Consider the following 18,240-nt stretch of genomic DNA (forward strand, 5'->3'; position numbering starts at 1 on the left):
ATGTAGACAGCTTGCAATTCATTTCAAAAGTTCAAAAATACCGAAAACGAACTTTCATCTCTCAAACGAAAAGTTGTTTCGTCTGTTGTCGTGGACTTTATTATGATTCAAACTACTCCAGGGTCAATCTGCGACATTGCAGCAATACGACGAAAAAAGAATATATTATTATTCGTGTTGTGTGTGTAATTGAACTGAAAACCCATTTTTACGGCTAGAGCATGTAAAAATACTGAATCAAGGGTAAGGAATTCACATTCCTTGCGAGTTGCGTACTGTATAGTGCGGTTGCCATGCAGCTTTGGCAATTCACTGACCGTAAAAACAATCAATTTGAAAAGAATAATCTGCTGTGTACACAGCGTGTAATTAGCCACCGCGTTGTCCTGTCGAACGGATGCATATAAAAAGTATGAACAATTATATATATATATTATATATATTATATATTATAATATATATATATATATTATATATATATATATATGAGAAACAATAATGCGGTTAACAATTTCATATTCGTATTTTTAAACGCTGTAAAGACATTCGTTTATGTATATTGTTTATAGTAAATTGTGTGGCGTTGAAAACAATTGCCGAAGTAAATCTAAAAAATGTTTTAGTGTACATTCATTGGGAATTCTATATTTATATAACGGTTCAAACTTGAACTTCCTGTTATTTTTAGTAATTAACGCGCGGGTGGATCTATCACGAACGGATGTTGATAATGTATATATAATACAAAGCGCCTGGTCAAGAGAGAATAAACCAAGAAGCTGGCAAGTACCACCACAATGGCAAAAGTATATGTATGTTTTTGTGTTATGTTTGGGATAATGTGCGATACCAAAAGTCAGTCTATGAATACGAGCGTTTTACAAAGGATATCCACACCAACACCGACTTTATTGAAAACAACAACTTCTGATATTTCTTTCCTATCATTAGTCGATATTGTAAGTTCCAAATTTTTGGGTTCAATGGATGGTGTTACGGCTACACCCATGCATAATATATCAGCAGCAGGTTCGTAATTTTGTGTGTGTATAAAATATGTATTAATGCAACCCGATCTTGTAATTTTTATTAACTACCAAGATCTGATCGGATTCCCATGTACAGCCCCACCTGATTTATATAATTACTGACAAAATTTATACCTGGAGGGGCAGTCTAACTAGATTTGATCATCCTGGTTAAAATTTGCATATACACGTATGCATGGTCACACTGATGAATGAATACGTTAAAACCAAACGCTAGACTGCATGGCATGTGCGAAATCATACAGCAAGGTTTCGATTCTATTTCAAAGTCATCATCAGACTATAACTTTAAAGCTACATATTTCTAATTCATTACGTCAAAAACGGAAGTCTCAATAAAAGAATCACGACGGGTTAGCAGTGAAAAAGGTGTCTTACGTGCATAGATATAAATTATGCCATAAGAAACTTCAATCTTATGCGAATTACCATCTACCCTCCACACAGACAAAGTACATTGGCAAAGTGATTGTCAAATAAAATTAAGTTGTGTAAAATCGGTCTTTCTTTTGGTTAGTGCTTGTAATCAAACAGATTTCAGCCAATTTTGAGGTAAATATCCTGCCAAACTCGTTTATTATTGTATATACGTCACAGCCACAGGGTGTCTGATAAGGACGGAAATTATAGAGATGTTTGCCACGATAAAGATACTTGTGCAAGTGACTAGTTAGGAATGATCTGGAGCAGGTTGTATAAAAGAAATACACAACTCTTATCGTATGTCAGAAGTTTCATCATTCCCCTATCCGGTGCATTATTACACCATAAAGGATCAAAGACACTTTTTAATTCTTGAATTAAGAGAAACCTATACAGTTGGCAATGTTATTTAATAAGGTTACCATATCATTTCATACTGCTGATAGTGGCATTCATTTAAAAACACTGTCCGGGTGTAGTTTTAAAAACTAAGTGGAGGTAGTGTTATGTGAAATAAAATTTGTAAGCCTATGTTACCAAATACGTTTTTTCATAATTTTAATTTGGCTGCCCCCAAAAATGTAGCTCATATGCATAGCTTATTTGAGTGGAATAAAAGCAAGGGAGTCACTATTAAGCTTATTAAGAGTGTGCTTTTAGATTACATGCAGGATCGAGTCAGTGTTTTCCCAAACGAGTAAAGTATTGTAATGGGAGTCATATTCATGGGCCAGTTTTGGCTTAGGTTACTATCCTAGGGAATTACATCTTCGTATACTGTACTGAAAAGTGCCTTCAAAATAAATCAGTGGGAAAAGGAATTCGAATATATAAGCAGGGGTAAACTTCCCAAATGAATTTTAACAGCAGCGACGGTCGTTGCAATTGTTTGCGTGATGGGCAAGAATAATTGTTGATTTCAAAATACAAATGACACATAATACTTTATAGGTGTTATATAAGACAGCTTATTGTTTCTAGCATAAAAAAGTATCATATTTTGACTTATTTTAACAGATTTTCCATCTCCATTTCATTCCATTCGAGTTTCAAGTTCAACTATTACACCCGGATTTAATCAAACAGTCTCGCCTGGCGGTGTTTTTCCAACACTTCCCGTGACGCCAAGTAATCAACATATAGAAATAAGCACCACAACCAGACCTTGGTTACCACCAAATCTTTCAATACTGCCTACAACAGGTATGTTAGAACGCGTTAGACCTATATTTTCGACCAATAAGGTACATTTGAGTTGCAAATGAAATATAATTAACCCCCTTGGCCATTTATAAACTGAGCAGATATTTATTCATCAAACACGAGGAGTATAATCACCCGTACCACCATATGCACAGTTGCCGGATAGTAAACGGTCTACTTTCATCCGAGGAAAATTATTGCTTACATTACATTTGCTATTTATCAAATCATTATATATATGCGACAAAAAAGCATTTATTGCAAACATGCAAAAATAAAAATACATGATAATTGGGCAATCTTTTGATTTGCATGATTATGGAGCAATTTTTGGACCAGGGACTGGTCCCTAACCGCTGCTAATCTTCTTCTTGTTGTTGTTAGGAGGCGACGCTCTTTAAAAAAACCCTAAGGCTCTATCATTACTTGTTTGATCGGAATGAAACTTGGCACAATTATTCTAAGCAATATTCCGCATCGATTGACGGAGTTCGAATTTTTACTTTTGACCTTTGAAGCAAGTTACAAGCAATTGTTGATATATTTGCAGCAAATAATAATTATACGGAAACGATTAGAAATACATTGTCCTCTCCATTGTTATAAATACAATGCAGTTCAGAAATTAAACTCGGTTACGCAGTTCCTGGTCCCTATAGTACGATCGTACTTGTTATTCATGATCATCAAGAAAGTAAAATATTTAATAGAGTTCAGCTCATTAACTGGTCCATATCTTGCTTGCTCTTAACATAATGACATTAGATCGATTCATTTAAGCATACAGTTTGCCGTAAATAATTTGCATATTTGTTCAAATATCTTTCAATTGCTGCATTATAAATTACACTGCGCATCCGTGAGTTCCGCGAAATTTCAGAGAATCATTCAATATTTTCAATTTATATGGGTAATGTAAAATATTTTTCTTGTATGGGTATATGTCACCTCTGCATTTTTAGTTTATTGTTACAACGTGATAAATCATTAGTTTTGAAAAGCAGGAAGAATACAGACCAAAAACTTTGAAAAATATCTTCAAGATGTTTGGAGTAACTTGTTCAGAAAAAAGCAATGAAACCAAATTATAACCGACCCACTAATCTATTTTGCATTGTACAGTTTACTATAAACTTGCGAGGATATAATTTGACACCATATGCAAATTTAGGCGGAAATAGACTGTTAATTTTGTCCTGATCTTCTGGCCACAGATGTTGAATATCTCTCGATTTTGGATAATTCAGATTATTTGTATGGGGTAAAACAGTTTCCTGAATGTATATGCTTATAAATAGTTAAAGAGACACTTTAGGAATGCTTTAGGTGTAAAATTACATTTTCCTAGCATGAAAAATATTAAAACATATCTTACGTTGGTTTATTGCAGTCGCAATACCTGATCCTCCATCTGCATTTAACTCCATTCGAGTTTCAAGAACAACTAAATCTCAAACATCAGGAAACACGGTTGCTATACCTCTATTCAATGCAACAGTCTCGCCTGGGGACATTTCTGCAACACATCCCCCAACACCAAATAGTCAACATATTGAAATCAACACCACAACTCTGCCTACAACAGGTATGTTAGATTTAAGAACTCGTTTCACTATATTTTTTCAAAAGGCACATATGAGTAGCGAATATATGATAAATTTTGCTTGATTAGTGCTTTGTAATTAATACAATACAATAATACAATAACGCAACACTTTACACATTCTTATCTCAAATCTTTAATGTCATACAAAGCATTTTTGAAATGAAATTGTAAACATGTAAAAATGAAAATACTATGAAGCATGGACTCAAGATGAATGATAATGGTTGCAATTTTTATTTATTATCATTAGAAAAGTAAAGTTTGGCTTTAACTTTAGCTACCAGTGTCTATAGCTTGCTTACTTTTGACATTAGACTCATGTGACGTAATAACGTTGGATTATTTGCATCATTGCATGCATGGTATAAATAAGATTCATGAATGTATGTTTAAAAGACACTTGCATATGGTCTGAATTCGACAGTTTTTTAGGAAATTTAATGTTATAAAATCGAAAGGCGAGTGAAGCAGCAAGTAAGCATGCATGTGACTGTCGACAGTATTATTAGTGAAGTAAATAGCGTATTATTTATTCATTAGTTCATACTAATTATTGTGCGTAACTGTAATATTTATTGTAGCTATATAAGCTGCATGGACACACCTATAGTGCTATTGTTGTTAACGGCACGGACAAGGACGGTAGTCCGATATGTTTTTTCCATCGCATTATTACAATTGTTTGTTAATAAACGAGTAAGAATACCTGTTGGACGATTTGGGTCAATCGCTTAGGCGAAAACGGAGCACTGTCATTTCCCAAAGGCCGGAGTATATAATCTGTTGAAGATGATAATAGACTGTGAACTATTATAAGAGGTATAAGTCAATGAAATTATTTTTAATCTAAAGAACAAGCAGACCTACGGCAGTATAAATAAGTGCTATAGCACCTGCACCAGAAAGCGTCGAAATCGGTCTATTAATATAATTTCTTCAACACCTTCAAAGATGTTGACGAATGCACGATTGGGATTCACAACTGTGACGATCGAGCAACGTGTATAAACACCGCCGGGTCGTTCAATTGTATCTGCTATCCAGGTTATACAGGAGATGGAATCGCATGTGTAGGTACGTATACTTTCCATTACAACTTTGCTAGGTCGCATGTGAATTTACCAGTCGCTTGGAAAGAGGCACAATTTAATGTGCTAAAATTGAAAACTCGAGAAAAATGCGCCACGAACAAGCTAACGAACTTGAAGAAGATAACAAACAATTAATAAAGAGAAAACATTCTACGTTTTTCTATACGGTTGTATAAAAACAAGCGTGGGAGTTTGGGAGAACGAGAAATAAATCAGTGGGAAAACAAGCACGTAGGGCGAGTTTTAATTCAACCTTTTTTCGAAAGAAGTTTTTTAGAAAGTGGTATCTCGCAAGTGTTTCTATATCTGTATATAAACACAGAAAAAATATTTTCTACTTCTTTTATAATATAACTCAATAAAAAGATTTTGTACAAATATTATAAATCGATTCAACTACAAATTCTCATTACATTAGGGCCTGTTTGCACGGTCCAATTTTATCAACTCAGTGAATTTTGACCAATCATAATGCAGGAAAATCAATAGTGACCTCGAAATTTATACTAAACTGTGTAGAAACACTCTTCTCGACCAATTGACACGCGCGTATACTACAAATGTTACGAAAGTTATTCAAATATAATCAATCATAAAGGTGTTCATGCTACTATATATAGCTATACAGTAAATCATTAAATTGTGAAAAGCAACTTTGTCGTCGAATATTCACTTTTGTCACCTTTGAAGATATTGAAGAATGCACGCTTGGGATTCACAACTGTGACCATCAAGCAACGTGTATAAACACCGCGGGGTGGTTCAATTGTACCTGTGATCAAGGTTATACAGGAGATGGAATCGTATGTGTAGGTACGTATACTTTGATTACAACTTTGCTTGGTCGCATGTGAATTTACCAGTCGCTTGGAAAGAGGCACAATCTAATGTTCTACAATTGAAAACTCGAGAAAAATGCGCCCCGAACAAGCACACGTTTTTTTTGCCTTGAGCATGTATAAACTGTTGAAGAAGATAACAAACATTTAACAAAGAGAAAACATTTTCCTTGTTTATAAGAGTTATATAGAGACAAGCGTGGGAGTTTGGGAGAACGAGAAATAATCAGTGGGAAAACAAGCACGAAGGGCGAGTTTTAATTCAACCTTTTTTACGAAAGAAGTTTTTTGGAAAGTGTTATCTCAGAATTGTTTCTTATCTGTATATAAACACAGAAAAAATGTTTTCTACTTCTTTTATAATATAACTCAATAAAGAGATTTTGTTCAAATATTATAAATCGATTCAACTACAAATTCTCGTTACATTAGGGCCTGTTTGCATGGTCCAAATTTATCAACTCACAGACAGTGAATTTTGACCAATCATAATGCAGAAAAATCAATAGTCACCTCGAAATTTATACTAAACTGTATAGAAACACCCTTCTCAACCAATCAACACGCGCGTACTACAAATGTTACGAAAGTTATTCAAATACTGTATAATCAATCATAAAGGTGTTCATGCTGCTATATATAGCTATACAGTAAATTATTAAACTTTGTCGTCTAATATTCACTTTTATCACCTTTGAAGATATTGAAGAATGCACGCTTGGGATTCACAACTGTGACCGTCGAGCAACGTGTATGAACACCGTTGGGTGGTTCAATTGTACCTGTGATCACAGTTATACAGGAGATGGAATCACATGTGAAGAAGGTACGTAGCTACTTTGCATAACAACTTGCTAGTTCGCATGTCAATTTAATTTATCAGTCATTTGGGAACATAACCTTAAGTTCTAAAATGAAAAGGCGAGAAAAAGGCGATTTTCCACGATTTTCCAATAGCCAGAACTCCAGTTGCAAGCGTTGCGGCTGCAATTGCTTGTCAATAGTATACAGTGAGCCTATCGCGAGGCGCGATTGCTCATTAACAGCCCAAACAGAAAGTGGAGTTTCTTTGGGGGCCATGGTAGTTACGCTGCGCAAGTCTAAAGATGTCTTTTCCTTTTATCACTGGAACTATAGTACTTTGTAATTATAATAAAATCTCACTTAAGTATGTCAAAGTCATACGTAAGCGTAAAAACTGAACAGTCAGCAAATGAGTCCCTTAGGAGGATACCGTAAAATCTTTTGAAAACGATGAATTAGTAGCTAAGCATATTGAAGGCGTATACAGTACTGATCAAAAGTACTCTAACAATGTTTGCACAGCCTTCATAAAAATGCTCATATCTACTTTAAAACAAAGCAATTTTTATGAAAATTTTACATGTTACAAAGCGAGTTCTTTCGCACTGTTCGCAGCTATTTTAATTTACTATTTTAAACCGAAAGTACATTTATAAACAAACAAGTGCATTTACTACTTTTTTTTAGTTTTGAATAGAGATCGAATAATGCCAACACATTACGGATGTATTTGGAATAGGTTCTCCTAATCACAGTCAACATCTGTAATTTACAACACCAAGAGACCCAAGTTGCAGGGCTTTGAATATTTAATGTTTTATGCTCATTTAAAAATTTATGCACCTAAAAACTGTTTTTTGCACTAAAAGGCCTGCTTATTCTGAAACTAACAATATTCTGGAATGGAATAGTGGGAAAACAGTGGAAAAGTTCAAGCAACCAAATTAATACGTCATTACCACGCCCACAACGGGAAATGAACAGATACTAAGCTCAAGATATCATATCAACGGAGAACTAAACTAATACCACGCCAAAGTCGTCATACCAACGGAAGCTAAACTGATTCCTCGCCCAAGACGTCATACAAACGGAGAAATAAACTGATACATCGCCCAAGACATCATACCAAGGGAGAAATAAACTGATTCCACGCCCAAGACCACAATTAAACTAACGGGGAAATAAACTGACACCTCGTCCAAGACGTAATCTTTGTAAGTCAAGAACTCTCGAAACTAAAACCAACTAAAGCAACTGGTCTTGACGGAATTCCAGCGAGAATGTTAAAGGATGGGGCCATTATAACTGCAGAGCCGATTGCATATTTATAAATCTAACAATGTCGACAGGAAAAATTCCAACAGAATGGAAGGAAGCTAAAGTCACGCCTGTTTTTAAGCTCTTATCTCTAAGATAATGGAACGCTCAGTGCAAGTACAGCTCGTGGTATTTCTCACTGAAAACAACGTGCTATCTAGGTATCAATCTGGCTTTCGAAAAAAACACTCAACTGAAACTGCAGTTATTTATCCTGTCGATCATATACTTGAACACATGGACAAACAGCAATTAACCAGTGCCATATTTAAAGATCTTAAGAAGGCATTCGACCTCGTTGACCATGACTGTCTTCTTCATAAAGCAGAGCACTATGGAATCAGAGGTCGAAGTTTAGAGTGGCTTCAAAATTATCTCACAAATCGAACGCAGAAGGTAAACTATGCGAACGAACTATCCCCTAGCCTTGTTTTAGAATATGATGTTCCTCAAGGGTCCGTGTTGGGGGCTCTGCTGTTTGTCCTATACATCAACGACCTACCGGAATGCCTAATAAATTGCTCAATAAGTACGTACGCTGATGACACGATCATATTCTACACTGGTCCTAATACCAATGAAATTATGAACATCTTACAAAACGATCTAAACCGAGTAACACAGTGGATGGCTGATAATAGGCTTGTTCTAAATCAAACAAAGACGAAAGTTATGCTCTTTGGAACAAAACCACGACTTGACAAGACTTCAGGCTTTAATGTCCAGCTTCATGGTCATGACATTGAAAGAGTCCCAAAATTTAGTTATTTAGGGGTACTGCTTGATGAACACATAACATGAAAGGAACATACTGAAGTAGTATGTAACGAGTTTGCCAAACGGCTAGGTTTACTATCGCGAATACGTCCCTGTTTAACACTAGAGGCGTCGAAGAGCGTATACAACTCACTGGTGTTGCCAGTTTTCGACTACACCGATGTCATTTGGACAGAGTTATCTGTTGGGTGCTGTCAAAATCTTCAAAGACTGCAGAATCGTGCAGCGCGCGTAATATTACAACAGACTAGTTCTAAGAATACGTTTTCTAGTTTGAACTGGGTGGATTTAGCCACTCGTAGAAGTAGGCACAAATGTATCTTAGTTTTCAAGTGCCTAAATAATTTAGTCCCAGCGTATCTAAGTAAATACTTTGTGAAAAATCATAGTATCCACACATATAATACTAGAAGAAAAAATGATCTGCATCTTCCAAAACCAAAGCTTAGTTTAGGCAAAAGAACTTTTAGATTCTCTGGAACACTTCTTTATAATACACTTCCGAGCAAAATAAAGAATGCTACAAGTTTGTCTAATTTTAAGCATTGTATTCAAAATCACTGTTTTTAAGCTATAATGTAATATTGTTTTGTAATCATTTTTGTATCTCATATGTACATAGTTTTAACAATCTCTTTAATAATGTAATGATAGGTAATTAACTTAAATTTTGTAATTATTTTATTATATGCAGGGCCCCTAAGGATACCAGCCTTTGAGCTGATTGGGCTACCCTGCTAAAATAAAGTTTCTATCTATCTATCTATCTTTCATACCAACGGGGAAATAAACTGATACCTCGCCCAAGACATCATACCAACGGGCAAATAACCCAAGACATCGTACTAACGGAGAACTAAACTGATACATCGCCCAAGACATCATACCAACCGAGAAATAAACTGATACCACGCCTAAGAAATCATACTAACGGACAACGAAACTGACACCTCGCTCAAGACGTCATACGAACGGAGAAATAAACTGATACATCACCCAAGACATCATACCAACGGGGAAATAACCGAAGACATCATACGAACGGAGTACTAAACTGATACATCCCTATGACATCATACCAACCGAGAAATAAACGGATACGACGCCAAAGATATCATACCAACGGAGAACTAAACTGACACCTCGCCCAAGACGTCATACCAACAGGGAAATAAACTGACACCTCGCCCAAGACATCATACCAACGGAGAAATAAACTGATACATCGCTCAAGACATTATACCAACGGGGTAATAAACTGACACTTCGCCCAAGACATCATACCAACGCAGAAATAAAATGATAAATCGCCCAAGACATCATACGAACGGCGAAATAAACTGATACATCACCCAAGACATCATACCAACAGGGAAATAAACTGACACCTCGCCCAAGACATCATACCAACGGAGAAATAAACTGATACATCGCTCAAGACATTATACCAACGTCATACCAACGCAGAAAGAAACTGACACCTCGCTCAAGACGTCATACGAACGGAGAAATAAACTGATACATCGCCCAAGACATCATACCAACTGGAACTAGACTGATACCTGGCCCAAAACATCATACCAATAGGAAATAAACTGATACCACGCGCGCCCAATACATCATACCAACGGGGAAATAAACTAAAATATTGATTTCAAGAGACCGAAATAAACATCGGGAGCGAAATTGGGGGAGATAGAGATAATCGCCAGAGCAAAGCGACTAAAACAGAAGAGATACTACAACAGATATTTGGAGCTCAATGGTAGTGGCTATGAGTCATTTTGTAAATGGGCGGTTTTTTAAGTCTATTTTTTCGTACTGTGTGCGAAGGTCAAATGTGTGCGCTCTTTATAGGCGCCTACCTTACATCTCCGTTTTTTCGAGGCCCCTCATGCATGACGTCCCGGTATTTCTCGTCAGTCTGGTATATCATTTACTTCTAAAAATTACATATTTTCTTTAGGTCTTCAAGGAACTGATATACCAATTGATTCTCCTTGTCGGGAATTTTACGGCAAAACAAATCTGTCGCAAGACAGCATTGAGATGGCACATTATCAAATGCATCCATTCTATCCCTTAGTGTACACCTCATGTTCGGTGAATCTTTTACCACTAATCTGTTCCGTTTATCTTCCTGTTTTCGATATCGTTTCCAGCAAGATTTTACCACCGTGTTGGGATTTGTGTGATCAGGTCTCGATGGATTGCAGTTATGCAATTAGGAAATTGAAATTCCCAATTTCGACTTTATTACAACAATGTTCTTCGAAGCCTCGTCCAGGGAATACCACAAGTACAGAATGTTTCCGTGAGTATTTGAAATTGTACTTGAAATTTGCATAGCATGACCAAATTGTCACGCTGGCTACGCTACTGAACAAACCACTTGATGATAAGGACAAATCGCTTCCATACCATTTTTCAAAATGCCGGGTATTTTAAATGCCATTTAATTTCCATTAAAAGGGCGAATAGGTCTAGTTTGTGAATATCTTAAATCAATTTCTGAGATATTCTGGCGATGGTTTATAAAAATGAAATAAAAGAATTTTTATTTTCAAGGGCCAACAGCAGCGTCTACGCAAATACAATCTAGTAAGTATATTTCAGAATCTGCAGTTACCCGCCATTTTTGGGTTACTTTTTTTCAAGAGCATAAGACCTCGTAACGGCGACTCTTCATTTTTGTGCTGAATTTATTCTTCAAATTGTGTAAAAAATTGCTTCGTGTTGTTATATTTCTTTAAATTCATGTGCGAGAATTGAAAGTACCCCAAAAACGTGTCATCGTGAAAAAGGCTAATTTCAATAACTTTGCAGAAATTGTACACAAAAACTTTCCCCAGGATTTATTTTAAATGGCACTTTAACATCACAGTCTTGATCATGTCTTGAAATCGAATTGGAATGGTTATAATTTTCTATTATGCAATGTTAATCTTGTGTTAAATAGTACTCATGCTTGTGTAATTGATATTTTATTGTTTCAAATCGAATATTAATTTAAATAAGAAATCGCGAGTTCACTTTCACAAGCGCGGTGCAAACTGCAAGCAATTGATATTCAAAGTCATCTAATCAATTTTTCGTCATTTCAATATCTAGATCAGTCATGTTGCTTTGATGTGAAACCGCAAAAATTTTGCCACCCATTCTTCGCTCGATCTTCGCTCAATAGCAGTCAACAAGATGAAGTTATTTTCAGCTTGAGCACGTATATTCCACTATTTCATGCCCTGGCATCACTAAACCAGTCATCCTGTGTAGCACAGTTATCAGACTATCTTTGCCTGAAAAAATTCCAATATTGTGATATGCCCTTGGATGAGGGAAGTGGTGGATGTTCGCCAGGTATTTTCAAGGTATCCCGTGAACATTGCTCGAACATCACAAACACTTCGTCACCTTGTTCTTTGAGTCGTATCAACACCACTCTTCAAAACGCTGGATATAATATTCCAATAACAATGACAGATTTTGACTGCTCGACATTACAGCCCATTCATGTTGAAGAACATTCGTTAAATATTTCACGTAAGTTTTGATTTTATTAATTTACGGAATGGTCTTGAAAAACATACACATAATTTGTAGGTGAAGAAGGAATACGAGCCCTAAAAAAATCTGGAAATACAATATAGTGTACTAGCCTTGCGATTTGAGTAATACCGAAACATTTACTCATATTGGCATGCACGTTTTATTGGTATGTTGTTTGCTAGGCCATGTATTAAATAACGTTAACAAAACCGTTTGTCTCTCTTTCCCGCAATGCATGCATGTAGTTCCGGCAGCAGGGCTATATGTACACTAATTGTTCATAATATGCTGTAAAAAATGCCGGGAAAAGTACGGTATAGAATCAAGCGGGCCTTCGCACTCAATCGCTCAATTCTAGCTACGTTCCTGATTCGCTGCAATTTTCCCTATGATGACTGGTGATGATGGACAAAATTTGTTGATTTTACTATACCGACTCAGATCAAGAACATGCTGTCAAAGCAAATTACAATTAACGCATAATGCTTTAATTTAGGTGTCAAATTACTGTTTATTCTTACAAGCATAAAATGATAAAAAATAATTGGGTATATATACTTTTTGTTGACTTGTTGCAAAAATATCAAGCAGAGTGGCATTACCATTTCGTTTATCTGCATTTAACCCTAGTCGAGTTTTAAGATCAATTAAATCTCAAACATCAGGAAATGTGGTTACTACATCCGTGTTAAATTCAATCACAGTTAATAGAATATACATGGTTTGGAGAGCACATAAAACTACAATAGAACTCATTAACTATGTTGAGGTAGATTTATGCAAAAATTGTTCCTTTCTCATCACATGTCTATTGTATTTTGCACACATAAACCAATAGCAATCTTTTAATTAACATATTATTCCACAGGTAGCCCGCTATTGGATTTGATTTTAGTTAAATATTAAATAAATTCTATGCAAAACGACATGAAGTGTCACCTTCCTTTATTCACTACTGACATATTATCGCAGGCGCCAATTCGTGCGGTGCAGTGTAACCTTTATGTATATATTTTAAGATATATACATTATATACACTACAGTTTGGCAGTGCGGAAATTTTAAAGCGTTAAGATTGTGACTTCCGTAAGAAGTAAATAAACATGGCGGAGTATAGCGGCTGTATTCACATCAAAAACTCTAATCACAATCCTTAAGTCTCACTAAACAAAGCAGAAACATTATACAACTAAAACTAAATAAATTATTAGAAAAAAACTGCAGAAAATGACAGTAATACAGTAAATATAATTTGGTACTTCGCTTACGTATTCACTTCCATTTTCAGCCCTAAAACGGTACTCGCGACTTCCGGTGTTATCACATTTTGGACGATTGTTACGTCTGCGCATACGCGTGACTGAATATTGGTATCGGTACTCGTAGCGGAAGCCGATCTTAACCTCCCTATTGAGATCGGTACAACAAACAGGCCTTGCATGGTTACAGCAAACACCACGTATAGTTGACCCCATTATATAACAGGTATACGTTCAACGAAGGCATCTCTGAATTGCGAACACCATTCACATATTAATTAACTTCGTGCCCATGTAAATATAATCTATACAGATCTTTGTGAATCAAATTCCAAGGTTTATGAGACAGTTTTAAGTTTTTTAGCGTCTCAAACTACGCGCTTTCCAATAATCAGCCAAATTACAGAAAATTTACATCTGGAAATTAGTTTGAAATTTGCCAGCTTATTACGATACAAGTAAATGAGGCAAAATGAGAAGATTTTCCTTGCTCTTTTTGAAACACTCCAGTTCTTAAAGACTTACTTCTTAAATTTTTAAATGTACACACGTCAGAAACTCGTTGCTATGGTACGATTGGAAAATTCCCATTTAAGCCTAATAAATAACTGGAACGATTGTTTAACCTCCCAATTGTTTTTGTGAAGCCAAATTTCGCGGGGCTTTACCTCCAGACACGTGTGTGACAAATTTTGCCTTCATTCGCGGGTAAATCGAGAGATCACTGTGGGGGAAGCGTGCTTCTCATCCGTGGGGGCAGGACAAATTTGAAGGAAATTTGGTTTTGTTTGTTTCATGATTTTTTGACAACAAGTGTGTAATGTTGACAACAATATTTGCACGAAACGGGCATCTAAAAGCTACATATAGACTTTAGCTACATGCGTATAATCACGATCAATTAAAATATCCTGAATTGTGATTGGCTAGTTGTATAATTATACTAGAGAGATTTTTACTCACGGAAGGGGCAATTCCAAATACATTTGATAGGCGTAATTAATACGTTTGAGACGTAGTTACAATAATTCTATTTTACTGATAAAATATATTTCCAATTATAGAGTCCCAAATAATAATAGATGGACTTCTTATTCCACGATTAACGAATTTTTCAATATCAAAGCCAAGTTCAAGGAGCTTTAACGTTAGTTGGAATAATTTACCAAACACGAAGGAGATCAAGCAATATGGCATATTGTGGAGAAAGATAGTGGGAGCTGATTCTTCAAGTGGGGAAACTAATTATCAGCACATTCACTCCACAAAGAAATATTATATATTCAACAATATTTCAACTGCAAATTCACAGTACGAAGTGTTAATAACAGCGATAGGACAGGATGGAATTCCGCAACTGTTTACCACCGTTAATTTTCTAAGCAAAAGTAAGTTGAACTATATAATTTATGTCGATGGTTTTGTTTGAATAACAAACCATGCACGCTGGCGGGTTAAATAATAATCCGTAAGCCGTTCGTTTTTAATATTTTTATGTATATATCGTTCGTGCGCTTGCGTTTTATATTTCTTGAAATATTCCCTGGTCCCAAATGCACAATAACTAGTTAGGTTTTAAATACTACATATCACTAAGGAACTATCGTTGCCAGCCGATGCAGCTTTTTGCTAGAATATACAAAAGAATCCCTGTATCTAGTTATAATTTTGGTACTACGAAAGAAGTAGAAATAGGCTAGATCTCTTCGCCGTCGGCTCCAGTCAGTCAAGTAACGTTATGCTGATGCTGCTTAGAACCAGCTGAATTTCTTCTCCCTAAAGGTTTTTGTCCGGGTGAGGAAGTCGGTTCTCCAGACGCATATGGGATTTTCCAGTGGCCAGAAACTCCAGTCGGAAACGTCACTACACTTGCTTGTCCTTATAACAATCAGTCTATCGCGAGTCGGGATTGTTTTTCAACATCCGAAACAGAAAGTGGAGGTTCTTGGGGGGCGATTGTAGTTACGAAATGCAAATATAAAGACTCGCGGAGTAAAGATCTTTTCATTTTATCACAGGTAATTAATTGCATGAATACCTTTGAATAAAAATCGACTGGAATTCGAAGGTTATTTTCCGTTCCATGCAACTTGTAGATAACTTTTACAATGTAAGTTTCTTTAATGCGAATAGTTTGCTTGTAATCTTCCATCTTACAAATTTCATAACTAAAATAATGGCACCAAAATAATCGCTATAGTTTCTAACTAATTATTGGTCGAAAAGGTGAAATGGCGTATACATGCATGCAACAGTTGAGTTTGTCTTTCATAGGTGCTGAAACTGTTAAGAGAAATTACATTAAATGATTGTTTAACATTTTTTCAATTCAGAATGAAGTTAATAGTAGCAACGTTGTAAACATCACTAAAGAGTTAAGAGACTTGTCTTCCACTAATCGAAACAACACTCTTAATCCTGGTGATATCGACTATATTGCTACCACATTAGAAAATATTGCTCTGGTGAAAGAGAAAGCAAACGAGGTTTGTCAATGTTGAAATTGTTTCTTATTTCTTGTTTTGTTTAGTTTTGTTTATGAGGTGGGGGTTAAAATATAATACGGCTAGTTGTACGTCAATTTGGATGTTTTTATTTTCACATATATAGCTAACATAATTTATTTCAAAAAACTATAGCGAAATAGAATCGTGTTAGGCCTAAATGTCCCTAAAGAACAGGATTGTATTGAATTTGTGAACGAATATGCATGGCAGGGAAAACTCAAATTCAATATCAGGGCAAAACTGTGATTAATGAAGCATTCTAGTAATTTGGAAAAAAAAATCTTTGAAAAAAAGATTATTTGCGTGGCAAAAGTGAGTGCGTCACACATGCCAGGGTTATTATAATAAAGGTTTGATGCTTCGAATCGAAAGAACCTCCCCCAAAAAATTGTCCAATTAGACGAACTATGCATTCTATTTAATGTTAGCATGAGAAAATCGTAACATTTTGGAAGCGTAATATTTTTCAGGCAAGCTAAGATCACACTTTCTTGTTAAAAATAATACATTTAGCAAATATTTTTGTTATCATTTCTGCCGCGTTTTATTTTTTTTCAGACCTGTAGCTATATACATGCAGTTCCAAAAAAACTTTTTGTTGCAACATCATTATTTTTCCGCAGTAAAATTAACGAGATAACTGCATTTAGGTTCGAGCTACGCATTTGGCGCTTTTTATTTTTCATTACTCTGATATACTTGTCGGTCCATGTTTGTAGATTCTTGACGACTTCCTCACAGCTGTAGATAATGTGCTGGACACCCAACTTAAAAATATCCTAAAGAGTCAACAGAATCGGAACTCATCGTCAAGGTATGTACGAGGTCTTATAAATTGATCTGGCAGAGACGTGGGTGATGTATGACACTGTTAAAAAAAATTGAGCATCAGGCCTAGGCTATAAACGTCGCATTTTCGTCACGTCAAATGCAATTCAAACGATAATGACACGGTAATAATAATGATATGATAATAATAATCACGATCATGATAATAATGCTTAATGAGGTTAATCGTGTCATCTATTGTTTGAATTCATTCGACGGGAACAAAATGCGACGTATAACCTTGTCCTCAGTCGAGTGAGTCGCCATGGAGGAAGAAAATAAACGTTTATTAATTTTTCAGGATTGTTGAAACTCTGAACATCTTTGCAGAATCATTAGTTATTGGCGCAGAAGGCAAAATTCAGACTGCGAAAAGAAACTTCGATATTAACTTAGAAACGGTGGAGTCACAGAATTTTAGCGGACTTAATTTTTCGGGTATTCAAAGGAGAACGAATCAATCAGAAAGGAGAAATAATATTTTGAATAAACAGAGCAATGAAGTACGACATGTCTTATCTCCTTCACTCATAATTCCACGAACAATATTCAACGAGTCAACGGATAAAAACAGTTCTGCAAACCAGACAGTGATATTTGTGCTCTATAGAGAAACAAAATTTTTTAGATTATCATTGGCGGATACCAGCAAGACAAAGAGTCGCTTGAATAGTCTTGTAATTTCTGGAAGTATTGAAGGGTTGTCAGTTTCAAATTTGAGTGTCCCAGTGAACATTGCATTACCTAGCCTCGAAAGAGGTGACACGAAAAGCATCCAGTGTTCTTACTGGGATTTCAGCGCAGGAAATTGGTCGCAAGAAGGTTGCAAGTTTGAACGCGTTCTTGAAGATCGAAGAGTGCTTTGTAGTTGTAATCATTTTACCAACTTTGCAATGTTGATGGTAAGATTAATATTAATTATCAAGTGTTTTTTTGTATTTATGAGCTTTGCACATATATTTTCATATTTTCCAGCACTATTTATAAT

At 35.7% G+C, this 18,240-nt stretch overlaps 1 protein-coding gene across 1 annotated transcript; it reads left to right on the forward strand.

The window, feature by feature from the left end:
• Positions 1-755: 755 nt before the first annotated feature.
• LOC114544122 lies at positions 756-18,154 on the forward strand (the record flags this gene model as incomplete). Its single annotated transcript, XM_028562849.1, has 15 exons — positions 756-812; positions 952-1,029; positions 2,490-2,675; positions 4,066-4,260; positions 5,233-5,355; positions 6,063-6,185; positions 6,912-7,037; positions 11,079-11,426; positions 11,681-11,713; positions 12,224-12,652; positions 14,982-15,305; positions 15,700-15,935; positions 16,251-16,403; positions 17,144-17,238; positions 17,554-18,154. Coding segments are annotated over exons 2-15 (3,018 nt in total), but the record flags the coding sequence as incomplete, so codon positions are not given.
• Positions 18,155-18,240: the final 86 nt, after the last annotated feature.

The sequence above is a fragment of the Dendronephthya gigantea genome, unplaced genomic scaffold, assembly GCF_004324835.1.
Source record: "Dendronephthya gigantea isolate DGI-Jeju-01 unplaced genomic scaffold, DenGig_1.0 000655F, whole genome shotgun sequence".
Classification (NCBI taxonomy): Eukaryota; Metazoa; Cnidaria; class Anthozoa; order Malacalcyonacea; family Nephtheidae; genus Dendronephthya; species Dendronephthya gigantea.